General features: G+C 42.9%; 1 protein-coding gene across 2 annotated transcripts in view; it reads left to right on the top strand.

The window, feature by feature from the left end:
- Positions 1–17,218, top strand: part of LTA4H (leukotriene A4 hydrolase) — a 40,078-nt gene that overhangs the window by 10,970 nt on the left and 11,890 nt on the right. For both annotated transcript variants that reach the window (XM_008256915.5, XM_002711212.6), the window contains exons 4-14: positions 2,186–2,254; positions 4,533–4,637; positions 5,682–5,734; positions 9,028–9,100; positions 9,325–9,465; positions 10,322–10,345; positions 11,306–11,376; positions 11,798–11,909; positions 13,934–14,078; positions 15,762–15,865; positions 16,750–16,820. In XM_008256915.5, coding sequence (XP_008255137.1) covers positions 2,186–2,254; positions 4,533–4,637; positions 5,682–5,734; positions 9,028–9,100; positions 9,325–9,465; positions 10,322–10,345; positions 11,306–11,376; positions 11,798–11,909; positions 13,934–14,078; positions 15,762–15,865; positions 16,750–16,820 — 968 coding nt within the window. The remainder of the gene's footprint in view (positions 1–2,185; positions 2,255–4,532; positions 4,638–5,681; positions 5,735–9,027; positions 9,101–9,324; positions 9,466–10,321; positions 10,346–11,305; positions 11,377–11,797; positions 11,910–13,933; positions 14,079–15,761; positions 15,866–16,749; positions 16,821–17,218) is intronic.

The following is a 17,218-nucleotide window of genomic DNA, read 5'->3' as shown; positions in this document are numbered from 1 at the left end:
GTCAAACTGTTTTCTGAAAGAAAAAAGACCTAATTCTGCTAATAATCAAGTTACTCATGATGAAAGGGACTCACATTATTAAACATTTACTGTCTCTCCATTGAAATATGTACTCTGCGTATTCAGTCATCCTGACATTCACTCCTGTGTGATAGATGTCATGTAGGACTCCAGTTCGGTTGCAAGTGGATCACAAATGAAGCCACATTGGCACATGCTTTAGACATGTTTGTTTTCTCTGGCCGCTTGAAATATCTTTTTAATCCCAGAAGCTTCAGTTGAGTGATCTGGAAGAGAGCCAGTGTTCTGGGGCAGTCATTTACAAAGTTGCCCCTCTGGCTCTTAGAAATGTCTGCTTTCGGCTGGCGCCGCAGCTCAATAGGCTAATCCTCCACCTAGTGGCGCTGGCACACTGGGTTCTAGTCCCAGTCAGGGCACCGGATTCTGTCCCGGTTGCCCTTCTTCCAGGCCAGCTATCTGCTGTGGCCTGGGAGTGCAGTGGAGGATGGCCCAAGTGCTTGGGCCCTGCACCCCATGGGAGACCAGGAGAAGCACCTGGCTCCTGCCTTCAGATTAGTGCAGTGTGCGACCACACCAACCGTGACGGCCATTGGAGGGTGAACCAACGGCAAAAGGAAGACCTTTCTCTCTGTTTCTCTCTCTCACTATCCACTCTGCCTGTCAAAAAAAAAAAAAAAAAAGAAAAAAGAAAAGAAATGTCTGCTTTCCAGTCAGTATTTCATATAGAATGTCAATAAGCTAAAGTTAGCAAGAAATATAAGATTTGTGAGTCCCAAGGATGTAAACTTGAAATGTGCGTTTCCTATTGTCAACAACAGTTGAAATGCCACCCCACTATTGAACACTAAAGGAGCCGTACAGGCCTGGTCTTGAAACTGTTTTGTGAGAGAGAATCAAGTGATTCTTTTAGTCCTACCTAATCCAGCTTGGGTCATTTTGAAGCCTGTATCCTTAGAAAATTTTCTAAAACTGAAGTGAAGGAGCTGGAGTTTGGGAGATTTAAGGAACTTTGAGTTGGAATAAAATAAACCTATGATTTATAAGAGCTTCAGAGAGGGGTGATAGTATCAGGTTTCCTTTAAGCTCTCAAAGAACCTGAGTTTCATTTGTTTACCAGCAGTAAACAGACTTACTTATAAAGGCTAGAGTATAAAATCAGAGGTGCTCTGGTCATAATGGTCTTATATTATTTTATTTTATGGAAAGAGAGAGATGAGCTCCCATCTACTGGCTCAGCCCCCAGGTGCCCACAGTGGCTGTGGCTGAGCCAGGCTGAAGCCAGGAGTTGAGAACTCAGTCTGTTTCCCAGGTGGGTGTCAGAGTCCTACCTATGGGGCCATCCCCTGCTGCCTCCCAGGGTGCCCGTTAGCAGAAAATTGGAGTTGAGAGTGGAGCTCAGGCTCAAAGCCAAGCACTCCAGTATGTGATGTGGACATCTTAACTGCTAGACCAGATGCCCATCCCTCTAGGTTTTCTTGATGGCTACCAGTGTTAATGATAGGTTACTGTGGAAACAGAAATACTTTGCACATTATGTGAATTAATATGTCTAGACGGTGTTGAGCGAAACTCTTCCTTCTCTTTTTCTTTTCTTCCTGTTTTTGCCTCAAAATTTGCTGCAAGATTGAAATGTCCAGATGTTAGCAACATTTCTCAAGCTGAGTTCATTAGAATGCTGGCACCCCCATTAGATCAGTAACCCACCAGGAAAAAGCAAAAATGGGATTTGATGTTAAAACAATAAGAGAAAGCAAGCAAGTTGCTTTATTGTAGGGCTCAGCGGCCCGTGTTCCTAGTGCCTGTCCAGGATGGTGTGGTGTGCTGTGGTGCCCGCACTCCTGTCACGAGCAGCGCTTTTAACCTCAGGCCTCCTGAGAGCCGCCTGCTGGGCACTGCTGGTGTTCAGAGCATCGAGCAGGATCACACGGCTGGACTCTGTGCTTCAAGCTTCCACTGAAATGGGAGGGTTGCCTATAGACTAAAATGGGAAATTGATTTTTTTAAATCTACAAATCCATTTTTGCTACTTTAAAAGATCCCAAAAGGCCTGTTTTTATTTATAAAACGAATATGTGAAAAGAGCAGTGCTTCAGTTTTCATGATATCTGAATAACTGATTTCTAAGAAAGGGAAACAGCTGTTGTTTTTCTTCCTCCCCTCCCAGGCCATCCACTGCAGAGCGATTCTTCCTTGCCAGGACACCCCTTCTGTGAAACTCACCTACACCGCAGAGGTAAAGGCTACACGTTATTGACTGAAGTGAATGATCCGATTACATCAGCGTGGTGTCAGTGGTAAATAAAGACGACGACTGGGGGCTGGTGCTGTGGCTTAGTGGGTAAAGTCATCACCTGCAGTGCTGGCATCCCATATGGGTGCTGGTTCGAGTCCCGGCTGTTCCACTTCCAATCCAGCTCTCTGCTATGGCCTGGGATAGCAGTAGAAGATGGCCCAAGTCCTTGGGCTGCTGCACCCACATGGGAGACCTGGAAGAAGCTCCTGGGTTCTGGCTTTGGATCAGCCTAGCTCCATCCATTGTGGCCAATTGGGGAGTGAACTAGCAGATGGAAGACCTCTCTCTCTCTTTCTCCTTGTAACTCTGCCTTTCAAAAAAATAGATAAATATTTAAACAAACAAACAAACAAAATGTGACAACCGAATCTTTAGAGCTAGAAATATTTTTTTTATTTTTTATTTTTTTTAATTTGACAGAGTTAGACAGTGAGAGAGAGAGACAGTCAGAGAGAAAGGTCTTCCTTCCGTTGGTTCACCTCCCAAATGGCTGCCACGGCCAGTGCTGCGCTGATCTGAAGCCAGGAGCCAGGTGCCTCCTCTGGTCTCCCACATGGAGACCAAGCACTTGGGCCATCTTCCACTGCCTTTCTGGGCCACAGCAGAGAGCTGGACTGGAAGAGGAGCAACCGGGACTAGAACCCGGCACTCACATGGGATGCCAGTGCCGCAGGCAGAGGATTAACCAAGTGAGCCATGGCGCCGGCCCCGCTAGGAATATTTTAACTCAATGGAATTCTGCTTTTGATATATAAAAATGAGGCTGTAGACCTCATTCTGAATCTCTGCTTTAAAGGCAGTTTTAAACAACTCAAGTGTTAAAAAAGAAAATATGTATCATTCTGCTTTTTAAAAGAATTCTGGAACTAAAACCAAGACTTCAGGAACCATTTCCCTTTTTTTAACTTTGAAAAATTGGCATTTACAAGTTCCTGTAAATGCCCTCTGTAGGCCTATATACATTTATGTAGATGTCCTAATGGCATATATTGCAGACTTTTCCATATGTATACACTTCCAACTTAATCCTGAAGTAGGTGCTGATAATTAGGGGGGAAACTGGATGATAATTAATAAACAAACACCATCCCAGAGGCTCAGTCTGCTTAGACCAAGCAAATAGAATGAAGACGAAGCTGTAGACACGAACTGACCCTCTTGATCTCCGCCATCATCCTATAACCAAACCACCAGTGTAGTGCTGTGGAGTGTTATACTTGGAAGCAAAGAGTCCAGGCTTCTGTGCTGTTCTTATCCACCCAATGGCTGTGTGACCTTGGTCAACGCGTACAGCCTCACATCTTCAGTGGTCTCCTGTATACATCATCACTGCCTCTGGGGAGGGAGGAGGTGAAACTAAATCACCTCCTGCCTGCTCTTGAGCACTAGGCTTCTGATTGTTACAGCACTGATTGAAACGTTCCTCCTTCTGCGCCTGCGTCCCTAATGGTGTTTGAGTCCTGAGCCGTGCAAGAATACTCACGAATCCCAGCACGCCCTGGGGTGGGTGCTTGCTAGATCATTACTACCTAGGGGCCAGTCCTTTACGCTAGCTGTTATTCAAAATAAAACTTCCAGGATCACAGAGCTAGGATATACACGTAAGTACTATATGGCTCACCCCATAAGGATCTTTCCATGCAGATTTTCAGGGAAAATTATTTTATTGTTTTTGGGCACTAAGTTTCAGTTTCTCACATTTACCCTTGAAGTTTTTGTTTGTTGGGTCCAGTTGCAGGTTTTAAATATAAAAATGTTTGAAACTGCATTTTCTGTCCCTTTGCATTTGTTTTGAGTGTGTGTGGGGGGAGCAAGGGTGCTGGCTGCCATTGCCCAGTATGGTGCTGGGCCCCTCACTTCACATTATTTATTCCTTGCAGCAAATCTGTGTCGTTTTACTCTTGTCTGGTGGGAAAGCCAAGCCTCAGGGAGACTGTTGTCCTTTGTCTGCAGTTAGTAGGGGCAGAGCTGGGATCTAAATCCAGTTTATTTCAAAACTCCGCTGTTATGCACGGATGAATATTTCATGTTCATTTTTAAGGAAGCCAGTTTTACCTATTGCTAATTCTATTTACAAAGATGACATGGACACAGCTTTTGAGTTGATCTGTTCATTCTGTAGGCAGTTAAGAAGGGCGTAACGGTTCTTTTACATACATAATTTGAGGTGCATAGAACCTTTCAGTTCTAAATAGAAATGACTTTTCTTCTCAATTAGGTGTCTGTCCCTAAAGAACTGGTGGCACTTATGAGTGCCATTCGTGATGGAGAAGCACCTGACCCCGAAGACCCAAGCAGGAAAATATACCGATTCAGCCAAAAGGTAAGCTCGTAGGGTCTAGATTTTTATTTGTAGTTAGTGGAGTACTACCACTAGCTTTTCCCTATCCAGGGAGCAAAATTACTTTTGAGGTAGGTTAGAATTTAGAAAGCAGCTTTTGGCTTCTTTTCTTTTCTTCATTTCATGTGTGTGTGTGTGTGTGTGTGTGTGTGTGTGTGTATTTTTAGAGAATCTTGTTCCACTAACCAGCAGTGCCGTATTGAAGAAGCAGGTGGCTAAGCAGAGAGTGTGCCTGATTCCATTTTCCCTCATTCCGGTTAGTAGCAGGCTCCCCGTTTTTTTTACAGTTTCTAACTTTCACCTACCCTGGTACTACAGGGTGGGCTTATGGCTGCTGAGGGTATTTACACATGAGAAAGCTATCTTAGACCAGAAAAATACCATGTGGTAGTCCCGTAAATTACAGGTCCTGTGTAGCTAGTAGCTGGACTTGTGTCTGTGACTTTTAATGAATAGACTGTACGTGCATGCCTGTGTGTGTGTTTATGAGGTTTTTTAAGCTGACCTCACAGTACACCGTTTTGTTCCCACCTCGGTGTCTGTGGTTCCATACTCCCACTACTTTGGCGTCCTCCTAATGCTGGCTTATTTTGTATGTCTCTAGATGAAACCAGTGTAGGTTAAAGACAAAAAAAAAAAAGTTCGATTTTTTTAAAACTCAGGAGAACAGAAACAGAAAATATAAGGGAGAAACACAATTGTCTTCTTGTGATTTCCTGCTGGAGAAATGCTGAAAACATACCTTCTAATTCTATGTACAGTCGTGCTTCCCCTATGCCGGAAGCTTTTCTTCCTCATGGTAAAAACGGGAAACAGATGTTGTGAAATATTCTGCATCACAGTTTTGAATTCTTCAGCTCCTTAAAAATGAGAACTATCTGAGAGGTACAAAAAGAAAATATTGGTACTGATAGTTGGAAATTTTAAAGCGAATTTACTTGGTAATTTTAAGGGTGAATTGTTGCGCCTTGTATCCATTTTAAACACTAATGTAAGTGTGTGGTGTCTGTGTGTTTGCCCCCTTAGGTCCCGATACCCTGCTACCTGATTGCTTTAGTTGTCGGAGCTTTAGAAAGCAGGTGAGTTTTTGAGCACACCTTGAGTTTGCGGAAAGAGCCAACCTCAAGCATCTTGAACCTCTGTCGGGATTAACTGGCAGATCATTTGGGAATTTCTCAAGATACTAAGCTGCCAGCTCTGGAAAAATTCATACTTGATTTTAAAATGTAGGCAGTAAATTCATTTTACATTGAAAAATGGTTATCAGTTACTTCTTAGATTTTCCAGGTATTGTAGAATGAACATGCTCTGAGCTAGATTCTATGCAGACTTGGGCATGTCACCTCCCGTAGTCTCCCTCCCCTCGTCTTTGAAGGGCTGCTGTCTGCCTTTCCTACCTCCTAGCATGATTATATGAGACAACAGGTGGTAAAACACTTGGAAGCTGATAAGTATTACAGAAATGTGAGATGCTTTGTTGACGTTTTGTCAATTACTAGAGTAGCCTTCCTTCTTAATTTTTTGTTTGTTCTGGTTTCCAAACTGAAAATTAAGAATGTCAGTCATAATTACTTTCTTTAGATTGCTAGAAAAACAGGCATGGAAGAAGTGAGGCAGGCGCAGTTTCACATTCGTGCTCCAGCAGTTACTGACTCCATCCACGGGCCACCCGCAGCCTCTGGGAGTCTCATTTTGTTCCTCTGGAAAAAAGAAATAGTAATGTGCACTTCAAAGGCATCATTCGTGTGAGGATTAACAGACCTTACATATGTAAAGGCCCAGGCTAAATAATTACAAAAATCGTCACAGCAGCGGACAGTCACAGCTCTCCTTACGTGCCAACTCCCGTACATTCTCTCTTCGCATCCTCAGAACTCTGTGGAGTAGATATAATTATCCGTTCTTATTCTACCATTGAGGAAACTGACCTCAGTGAGTTTTGGTAAGTAACTCAGTTACAGCGCTAGACAGTGTTGGAGCCGGGACCCACACCTCAGCCCTCTGACTCGGGAGCTCCTTCAGTGTAGACCTGCCTGTGTGTACAGCTACCACTGGCACTAACCTGCCGCACAAGGCTGCTGAGCTTCTGAAAGGCAGCTCATTCAAACTGAGATGCACTAAAGACACTGTTACCAATCTTGAGTGTTTTGTTAATGATTTCTTATACTGATGACATGTTGAAATGCTAATATTTTGCCTAACTTGGGTTAAATACCTGTTAGAAAAACTGACTCAATCTGTTTCTTTTAAATGTGGCTACTAGACTGTTCTTTTTTTTTTTTTTTTTTTGAAGACTTATTTTATTTATTTGAAAGGCAGAGTTACAGAGAGAGAGAGGAAGAGACAGAGAGAGATTGACCTTTCATCTACTGGTTTACTCCTCAAATGGCTGCATTGGTCAAGGCTGAGCCAAGGCAAGGCCAGGAGACTAGAACTCCATCTGGGTCTCCCACATGGGCAGCAGGGGCCCAGACACTTGGGCTATCTTCCACTGCTTTCCCAGGCACATTAGCAGGGAAGTGGATTGGAAGTGGAGCAGCTGGGACTCAAACCCATCACTCATATGGGATGCCTACAACACAACCAGCAGCTTAACTCACTGCCATAATGCCGGCCCCAACAATTTTGAATTAAATAAGAGATGTGTACATTTGTGGTTCTCATTAAACTTCTGTGGGATGACACTCGTTCCCGTTGCTGCCCACAGTGTGGTCTGCAGACCAGTAGCTTTGGCATCACCTGGAAGTTGGTCAGAAAAACATTCCTGGGCCCTACCCAAGACGTACTGAATCAAAGTATATTTTAACCAACTTCCCAGATCGTTTGTATGCACATTAAAGTTAGAGACCACTACATGGTAACAAGTGAGAAGTTTCTGTTTGGAGGTTAGTGTTAGATAAAAATTTTTAAATGAAATTTAGGTGAAAAAGATGCTTTTTGTGTTTTAGTACTATACATAGTACTGTAGTATATAGTTCTATTTCCTGTTTCTTGTTCATCACCTTTTAAAGTTTTGAATTGTATTTATTTGTTTTATTAATTTGAAAGGCAGAGAGAGAGAGAGAGCGCGGGCTTCTGTCCAGTGGTTCATTTCCCAGGTGCCCTCAACAGCCAGTCCAGAATTCAGTGTAGGTCTCCCACATGGGTGGTGGGGACCCAGCTTCTTGAGCTGGTACCTGCTGCCTCCCAGGGTGTGCATTAACAGGAAGCTAATGGAGTCTGGTCTCAAATTGAATCTAGGCACTCCAACATGAGATGCAAGTATCCCAAGAGACACCTTAACCTCTGAGCCAAACACCGGACCTATCTTTTTTAATTGTGGTAAAAAATGTAAAATTTACTACCCAGTCATTTTTAATATGCAGTTCAGTGGTGCTAAGTCTATTCAGATGGTGGTAAAACAGATCTCCAGAACTTTTTCATTGAATTCTTTTACCATTAAGTAACAACTCCTCTTTTCCTCTCTCCTTTAGCCTTTTTGCTTTCTCTTCCTATACATTTGACTATTTAGATGCCTCATATAAGCAGAATCATAAATGGTTTCTGTCTTTTTGTGACTGTTACTTCACTTGCAAAAATGTCCTCAAGGAACATCCATTTTTTATCCTTCCTTTTCCGTTTGCTGCTTCTTAGACAAGTATTCTGATCTGGAAAAATCTCTTATGAGCTGCAACTGGGTTTCTACAGTTGTGAGACTGCAGGAGGAAACTGGATCCCCAGAGCCCTAAGCTAACTGTGGAAGTCCTTCATGCCGTGTTTTCCTTGGACCTTGACTGCCTGCTTAGGGAGCTCATGTCTGTGGCTGCACATACACTGGTGCCTTTGTCTCTCAGGCCACTTACCCTCATCCCTTCTGCATATGCCTACAGAAAATCCACTCCCACTATAAGGGTTTGTGTACAAGTCTTAATCCTTCCTAGAGGGGCTGGCGCTGTGGCGCAGTAGGTTAATCCTTTCCATGTAGTGCTGGCATCCTATATGGGCACCGATTCTAGTCCTGGCTGCTCCTCTTCTGGTCTAGCTCTCTGCTATGGCCTGGGAGGGGAAAGGAAGATGACCCAAGTGCTTGAGCCCCTGTACCTGCATGGGAGACCCGGAAGAAACTCTTGGCTCCTGGCTTTGGATCAGTGCAGCTCTGGCCATTGCAGCCAACTGGGGAGTGAACCAGTGGATGGAAGGCCTCCGTCTCTACTTCTGTCTCTGTCTCTGTCTCTGTCTCTCACTGTGATGACTCTGTCTCTCAAGTAAATAAAATCTTTAAAAAAAAGAATGCTTTAAAAGTAAAATAAAATAAAGTAAAATAAATCTTTCCTAGAACCCAGATGAGTAATTTGCTTAAATTTCTTTTCTATTAATCTTTTTAATTTTTCAGGCAAATCGGCCCAAGAACTTTGGTGTGGTCTGAGAAAGAGCAGGTGGAAAAGTCTGCTTTCGAATTTTCTGAGGTTGGTTCTATAGTGATCCTTTTTTAATAATCACAGTAGGCAATAGAGTTAAAATTTTGAATGTGAAATGTGATGGACTCAAGTGACAGGGTGAAAAAATAGATGTTTTGTTTCATGTGGATTTTTGGTCCATACGTTTTTTATCATTTCAATTTAAAAGCAATATATGCTTTTAAGATATTATGGTAATGCGACATGCAAATATTTATGCATTCATTTTTCAGACTGAATCGATGCTTAAAATCGCAGAAGATTTGGGAGGCCCCTATGTGTGGGGGCAGTATGACCTGCTGGTCCTGCCCCCATCATTCCCTTACGGTGGCATGGAGAACCCCTGCCTTACGTTTGTCACCCCAACTCTTCTGGTGAGTGTGACTACTTCATTCCAAGTTGAGGTCTTCTCAGAAATAAGCCTAGCTTGGGAAGAATCTCGGACTTGTAATAATATACATAAAAATTTTTTGTCTTGTTCATATAACCCTTGTTTCTAATTTTATTGCTTATTGTAGTTATCACCAACTTATTTCTCAAAAGAAAATAATTTTGACATTTGAGAAAAGAGACTATTAATGCTCAAGGGATTTTGGGGTGTCTGGGGTTGGGGTTGCTGTGTAACAGCCACCCATTGAAGAATAATGTATCCAGGCCAAAAACTACACCATTTACACTTGTCACTTAGGTACTGATTTAAAAAAACCCTCAGTGCACCACCCATAGGAGAGGAGTAAGCCCTCAGTATTTTGCTATATTTTATGTGCCTTGTAAGCTACTCTAAATCCTTCTTAGAACCAAGCGAGCAATGGGTTAACAAGTAAATAAAGAAAATGAAATACACCACAGGGCACACCAAACATCTTCAACTTTTCTTAAATGTATCAACAGAAATAGGTAAGACAGTAATAGGTAATAGTAATAGTAATAGAAAGACAGTAATAGGTAAAGAACAGATATGAAAGATGGAAAGAGGAGAAATATTTCCTGGAAGTTAATTATAGACAAGTATACTGGCCCTCCTGCAATTAGAAGAATACCCTAGGATTTTAGGGCAAGGAAGAATGATGTGATATTTTCAGTCCTGCATTTTTTGTTTTGTTGTTACAATGCATGTCCCTTTTGAGCTGTTTGAGGTGCCATAGTAAAATTATAGTGGATTATTGCCTGTGTACTGGATGTAATCAAATCCTAAGTTAATTTTCTTTCTTTTTTTTTTTTTTTTTTTAGGCAGGTGACAAATCACTCTCCAATGTAAGTTAAAAGTTCTTGTTATGTTCTTTCCCTCAAAAATTGATGTTAAAAATATGCATTGTGTAGGCAGGTTCATTTCCCAGTTCCAGCTCCTGATTCCAGCTTCCTGCTAATATAGATCCTGGGAAGGCAGCAGTGATGGCTCAAGTAATTGAGTTCTGGCCACCCATGTGGGAAGCCTGAACTGAGGTCCTGGCTCCTAGCTTTGCTCAGCCCCAGCCACAGTGGTCATCTGGGATTGAACCAATGGGATCTCTCTCTGCTTCTCAAATAAATAAAAAAATTTTTTTAAAGGTTTATCTTATTTATTTGAAAGGCAGAGTTACAGAGATAGAGACAGAGAGAGAGGTCTTCCATCCACTGGTTCACTCCCCAAATGGCCACAATGACTGGATCTGGGCCAGGCTGAAGCCAGGAGCCAAGAACTTCTTCTGGGTCTCCCACATGGGTACAGGGGCCCAAGTACTTGGACCATCCTTTGCTGCTTTCCCACAGCAGAGAGCTGGACCAGAAGTTAAGCAGCTGGGACTCGAACCAGCAACCATATTGGATGCCAGTGCTGGGGGCTGGGGCTTTAACCCACTGCACCACAGTGCTGGTCCCCAAAGCATTTTTTTTAAAAAAGAAAAAAATGTATTGTGATATTGTATTGAAGATATGATCATAAAAATTATTTGGGAGTTCTAATTGCAAAACATTTACAATTATGTGTACCAAATTCATAAAAATTTTATGGCTTGATTTCTTCATATGTTTATGAAATATTTTTAATGGACTGGTAAATCAATTTAATATTTTAACTATGCCATTTTTCATCTTTGAATAACTTCCTGAATATCTCAGCCAACTTTTTTTTTTTTAAACTGAGTAATAATGTGGAGTTGAAAGAATACGAGTGCTTAAATGATTTAAGTTAAGGTAATTAATTTGACTACTAATCATTTACATGGGTTCCTTTAGGTTATTGCACACGAAATATCTCATAGTTGGACAGGAAACCTAGTGACCAACAAAACTTGGGACCACTTTTGGTAATATTTTTTAAAATTATTTTTTCTTAGTAGTTCTTAACAGATTTCTTTCCCTGCCTCCCATCACTCTGAGTTGTTTCATGTGTTTATCTTGGGTTTTTGATGCTGCTGTCTCTGGTAGAAAGCGTTAAAAAAAACAACATTCTGGAAAACTGCTCTATGTGTGCACTTTGTGCGTGTGCTCAGTTCCTGGCACGTGTTAACACACTGACAGGTGTGAACCCAGAGCCGGGCTTCTTTCCCATGCTGCCCTCTGTTGGTCGGGATTGCCTGGAAGCCACCCAGGCCGTCAGCTGAGACTGTAACTGCTTCACTATGTGGAGAAGCCAAAGGAAAATACTCAGATCTTAGTGACGAAAACAACTGTTCTCTCTGCTGTGTCAGCGATCTTGGGGTTTTTTTAATTTTTTTTTTTTTCCAGGTTGAATGAAGGACATACCGTATATCTGGAACGCCACATTTGTGGACGATTGTTTGGTGAAAAGTTCAGACATTTTCACGCTCTGGGAGGATGGGGAGAACTACAAAATACGGTAACCGATTAGACTCTTACAAGCATTCATCCATAGGGTTCCAAACATTGAATTTTTGTAAACTGTCTTTTCTGAGATAGCAACACGGAAATTATTTTACAGGCGTAGGAAATGATGCAGATGCAGCTGTACTACTCAGCTGATGCAGTGGTCCTCATGACCCAGCCTGTATTGGAAGCTGTGGGGTCTCGCTGGATCTCTACCATTGTTTTTTTTAAAGATTTATTTATTTATTTTTTTACTTGAGAGTCAGAGTTACACTTTGAGAGGAGAGGCAGAGAGAGAGGTCCTCCATCCGATGGTTCACTCCCCAATTGGCCGTAACGGCCAGAACTGCGCCAATCCAAAGCCAGGAGCCTCCTCCATGTCTCCCACGCAAGTGCAGGGGCCTGAGGACTTGGGCCATCTTCTACTGCTTTCCCAAGCCACAGCAGAGAGCTGGATTGGAAGTGAAACAGCCAGGACCAGAATCAGCGCCCACACGGGATGCCGGCGCTTCAGGCCAGGGCATTAACCCGCTGTGCCACAGCGCTGGCCCCTGGATCTCTACCATTGTGATATAGCTGGTGATGTGTTTGAATTTTCTCTAGTATGTTTATGTCATCTTAAAAAATTTTTAAGCAAGCACATAAATTCATTAATACTTACATGGATTGCAAGTCACAGGGAACAAGTTGTTTAGGATTGAAGGTCAGCCTCAGGCGTTCACCCTTGGAAAGTGAAGGAAGGGGTTTGGGATTGTTAATTGGTCTTTAAAGGAGGCCTTCATTTGGACTAACCAAGCCAGAATAGAGTTGTGTAGGAATCAAGAAAAAATGGGCCAGTTTCCAAAAAAAAAAAAAAATCAAACAAAAGGAGCCATTTACCTAGTCAGCATAACACAAGTCTCTTTTGTTAACCTTGCAAGAAAATTAACTTTGAGATGATTCTAGAAAAAGTCCAGTAGATCTTTAAAGTGCACTTTTGGGTAAGGACCTCAGTTGACTGAACAGTGAGCATGGAACTATGTGAGTGCATAATGGGAGGCAGGAGTATTTTATCGAGGTCTGTCTCTGCGTGCTGGTACTGCTGGTGGTCATCTGTCTTCAAAGAGGCCAGGAGAAGCTTCTCTCCCTGTAAAGGGGGCACCAGCTTTGAAGGACAGTCCCCATCTTCCTTTTACACTGGTGCAACTTCCTCTACTCGTAGAGTTTCAATTGCCTTTAACCCAAAGTAATCTTCAAGCAATAATGGCTATTTTGGGGTGGCATACTCTGATCTCTTCAAGAGAAAGTTCAGAGAGATTATAGAAACAATGAACCCTAAACAAGCAGCAAACCATTTTTCTAACATCACATAAGTTGGATGAATATTGCAGATGTACTCAGTGGAAATTTGTTGGCAGTATCAGCATTTGACTTCAAGGTTGCTTTCCTCAAACAGAGTAATAAAACATTATATTTATTCATTTGAGAGGCAGAGAGTGAGCTCCCATCCACCAACCCACTTGCCAGATGCCTGCAATGGCTGGGGCTGGGCCAAGGCTGAAACCAGGAATTGGGAACTTACTACAGGTCTTTCACATGGGTGGCAGGAGCCCACCCACTTGAGTCATCACTGCTGCTCCCAGGGTTCACGTTAGAGGAAACTGAAGCCAGGAGCCAGGGCTGGGTCTTGTGCCAGGTGCTCTGAAATGGGACACAGATGTGCCAACTGGCATCTTAATCATCAGGCCAAATGCCCGCCCTGTGTCTTTGTCATTTTTTAAGTGCTTCCTGAAAGCCAAATTTGCTGACTAGGCATTGAATCATTTTCCTAGTCATTTTTATAAGAATAAAGCCTGTTATTAGACAAGAAGTATCAGGGAACATGACATAAATGGCCATTCTCTTAGTAGATTTTCGCAAGTTTATGCCAACATAGCCTACTATTTCCAGTCTCCGCGTTCGTGTGAGTTCTGGATTTCCCGAAAGGTACACCACTGCATGGCAGTACAGTGTAGCAGCCTTCACAGATGGGCTTCCGTCTTACTCCATGTCTTGCAGATAAAGACTTTTGGGGAGACACATCCTTTCACCAAGCTCGTGGTTGATCTGACAGATGTGGACCCTGATGTAGCGTATTCCTCGGTTCCCTATGAGAAGGGCTTTGCTTTACTCTTTCACCTTGAACAACTTCTTGGAGGACCAGGTAAGTAGATGGCCTTTTCCGATTTCTCTTTTTTGAGGGCAGTGTCAAAAAGTAAGGGAGAATTGTAAACTGTTAACTTTGCTTCATGTCATGCTTCCAGTTCCTTCTGTATGTAGCTGCTACGTCATCGTCTCACGTTGCTTTTCTACTTAAAATTGCAAAATGACCTGGAAATTCTAAATTATGCTGCTTGACTTTGAAAAAAGAGATCTCATTAGTAGTTTAAAAATTAAAATAATAGTATGGCCTCAATTGAAAAGTAGTACAAAAGTATAAGTGAGACAAGTGAGAGTCCCCAGTTCTCCACTCCCCAGGGATGACCACAAGTAGCAGTTTTTTATTTTGAAGGGAAGCACTTCACAGCTTCTCTTTGGCATGTCCACAGTACCGGCACCACTGCTTTTGCATTGAGAGCCATTACTGGTGACATATTGGTCACTTGAACCAAGCGCTGTAGTACCAGAACACTGATCTGATAAGCAGCTTGGCTGCAGAGCTATGCTGAGAAACTACATAATCACATAACTTTTATATGGGATATTGTTATACTTCTATTTTATTATTAATTATTGATCATCTTTTACTATGCCTGATTTGTAGACTAAGCCTTATCATGAGTATGTATGTGTAGGAAAAAAAGAAGTCAGTGCAGTTGCAGTCCACAGCTTCAGGCATCCACTGCTGGTCCTGGAGCATGTACGTCCTTGGATCCAGGGGTCTTCTATACTAAGTATTTGCCATTATTGCTTAAATTTTTGTTTATTTGAGAAGCAGAAAGACACACAAAAGAGCTCCCATGTGCTGGCTGTCCAAATGTCTGCAATGGCTGGGCCAGGCTGGGCCAGGCCTCCAAAGCTGGGTGTCAAGAACTCAATCCAGGCCTTCCATGTGGGTGACAACAGAGACCCAACTGTTTGAGCCATCACCTGCCACCTGCCCAGTATACAGTTGGCAGAAGCTAGGATCAGGGGTGAAACTAGAACTTGAGCTCAGGCATGACAATGTGGGACATAGGCTTCTTTTTTTTTTTTTTTTTTAAGATTTATTTATTTATTTGAAGGGCAGAGTTACAGAGTATAGAGAGGTAGAGGCAGAGAGAGAGAGGGAGACTGGGAGGGAGGGTGAGAGAGGAGGGAGAGAAGAGAAGAGAGAGGGGAGAGAGAAAAAGAGAGAGAGAGAAAGAGAGAGATTGGTCTTCTATCCAATGGTTCACTCCCCAGATGGCCGTAATGGCTGGAGCTACACCAATCAGGAGCCAGGAACTTCTTCCTGTCTCATCTTCCTGCAGGGACCCAAGACTTGGGCCATCTTCTACTGCTTTCCCAGGCCTTAGCAGAGAGCTGGATTGGAAGTGGAGCAGCTGGGACTTAGGCTGGCACTGGTGATGGCTTTACCCGATACGCCACAACACCAGCCCCATGGGCTTCTTAACTCCTAGGTCGAATGCCTATTCCACTCTTGGGTTTGTTTTACTCAGTATTTCCCACCTACCCACAGTTCAGTGTCAGGACCTGTGAATCGCTCTCCGACTTTCTGTAACGTAATTGTGTTTCCCTGTATAGGTAGGCCGAGATTATGCCGCATGCCCCTGGTGACAGACATCCATGTGTTCTCCTTGCTGGTGGACTTGAAGGCCTCCCCTCCCCTACATCTGTCTTTCTGCTTTTGTTCTTTTGTTTGCAGAGGTTTTCCTAGGATTCTTAAAGGCCTATGTTGAAAAGTTTTCCTACAAGAGTATAACCACTGATGACTGGAAGGATTTCCTGTACTCCCACTTTAAAGATAAGGTTGGGTTTTAAAGCTTTCTTATCTTTCATGCTCAAAGGTTCCTTATTTATACTATTTGTTAGGCTAATTTGAATTAGTAATAGTATTGGTTCAGGATTTTTTTTTTTTTTTTTTTGACAGGCAGAGTGGACAGTGAGAGAGAGAGACAGAGAGAAAGGTCTTCCTTTGCCGTTGGTTCACCCTCCAATGGCCGCCGCGGCCGGCGCGCTGCGGCCGGCGCACCGCGCTGATCCGATGGCAGGAGCCAGGAGCCAGGTGCTTTTCCTGGTCTCCCATGGGGTGCAGGGCCCAAGCACCTGGGCCATCCTCCACTGCACTCGCTGGCCACAGCAGAGAGCTGGCCTGGAAGAGGGGCAACTGGGACAGAATCCGGCGCCCCAACCGGGACTAGAACCCGGTGTGCCGGCGCCGCTAGGCGGAGGATTAGCCTAGTGAGCCGCGGCGCTGGCCGGTTCAGGATTTTTTTTTAAGACTCACCTTGTACTACCTTTTTTCCTGTTAAAAATGTGATCTCAATAACATGAACTAATGTGTGGAATTTTTCTATTTCAGAAAGAGCCAAAAAGTTGTAGGGTTCCAAATCTTATTTTTTTCTGTGTACTTCATTTTTAACAGAAGACGACCCATGAATATAAATTTATTTTAGAAAATAGATTTAGCTGAGGTGATTTAATCATGTCACATTATATGATGTATATAGCAGAGCAGCTTATTATATCCAATAAGTGTACCAATTAAAATATTAAATAAAAGACTTAGAACTTATCTTGATGTGACAAAATAGACAAAATTATAGAATTGAGGACTTAAAAGTTTGTTTGGGATTTTTTTTTTTAACAGAAAAGATTATTCTGGAGCAAACTGGTTTTCTCACTGTTCACAGGTTGATATCCTCAATCAAGTGGACTGGAATGCCTGGCTCTACTCTCCGGGGCTGCCTCCTGCAAAACCCAAGTAAGTACTTCCTGCCTGTGCTTTCCTTCTCATTCTGCTCACTCTTAGAGCTCCTCAGAATGTCTGAGGGCTCTTATGCCTTCCGTAATCTCTACTGGTCAGTGGTGAGGGCAAAGGTCATAGGGATTTGGACCTTAGCCCTGAGACCAAAATAATAATATCCATGAATTACAAATTTAAATTAGTTTGATTTGTTGCAAATAATTGTTGAGTGTCTCCTTTTTGCACACTGATGCTAAAAGATGTAGGGAAGAAGCTGCTGGCCTTTCCTCCGAACTTCTGTAATAAGAAAGATAACATTTCATAATGGAAGTATCACGTTACAGCACAGTATCGCCCCCCTTCCCAGAGGAGGCAGCCTAGGTTTATTAGATGAAGTGACTTGCCCAAGGTGCAAA

Source organism: Oryctolagus cuniculus, chromosome 11 (genome assembly GCF_051225735.1).
Source record: "Oryctolagus cuniculus isolate XC-2025 breed Fujian yellow rabbit chromosome 11, ASM5122573v1, whole genome shotgun sequence".
NCBI lineage: Eukaryota > Metazoa > Chordata > Mammalia > Lagomorpha > Leporidae > Oryctolagus > Oryctolagus cuniculus.
Note: the sequence above shows the minus strand (reverse complement) of the source record. Positions and strands in the feature narration are given on the sequence as shown.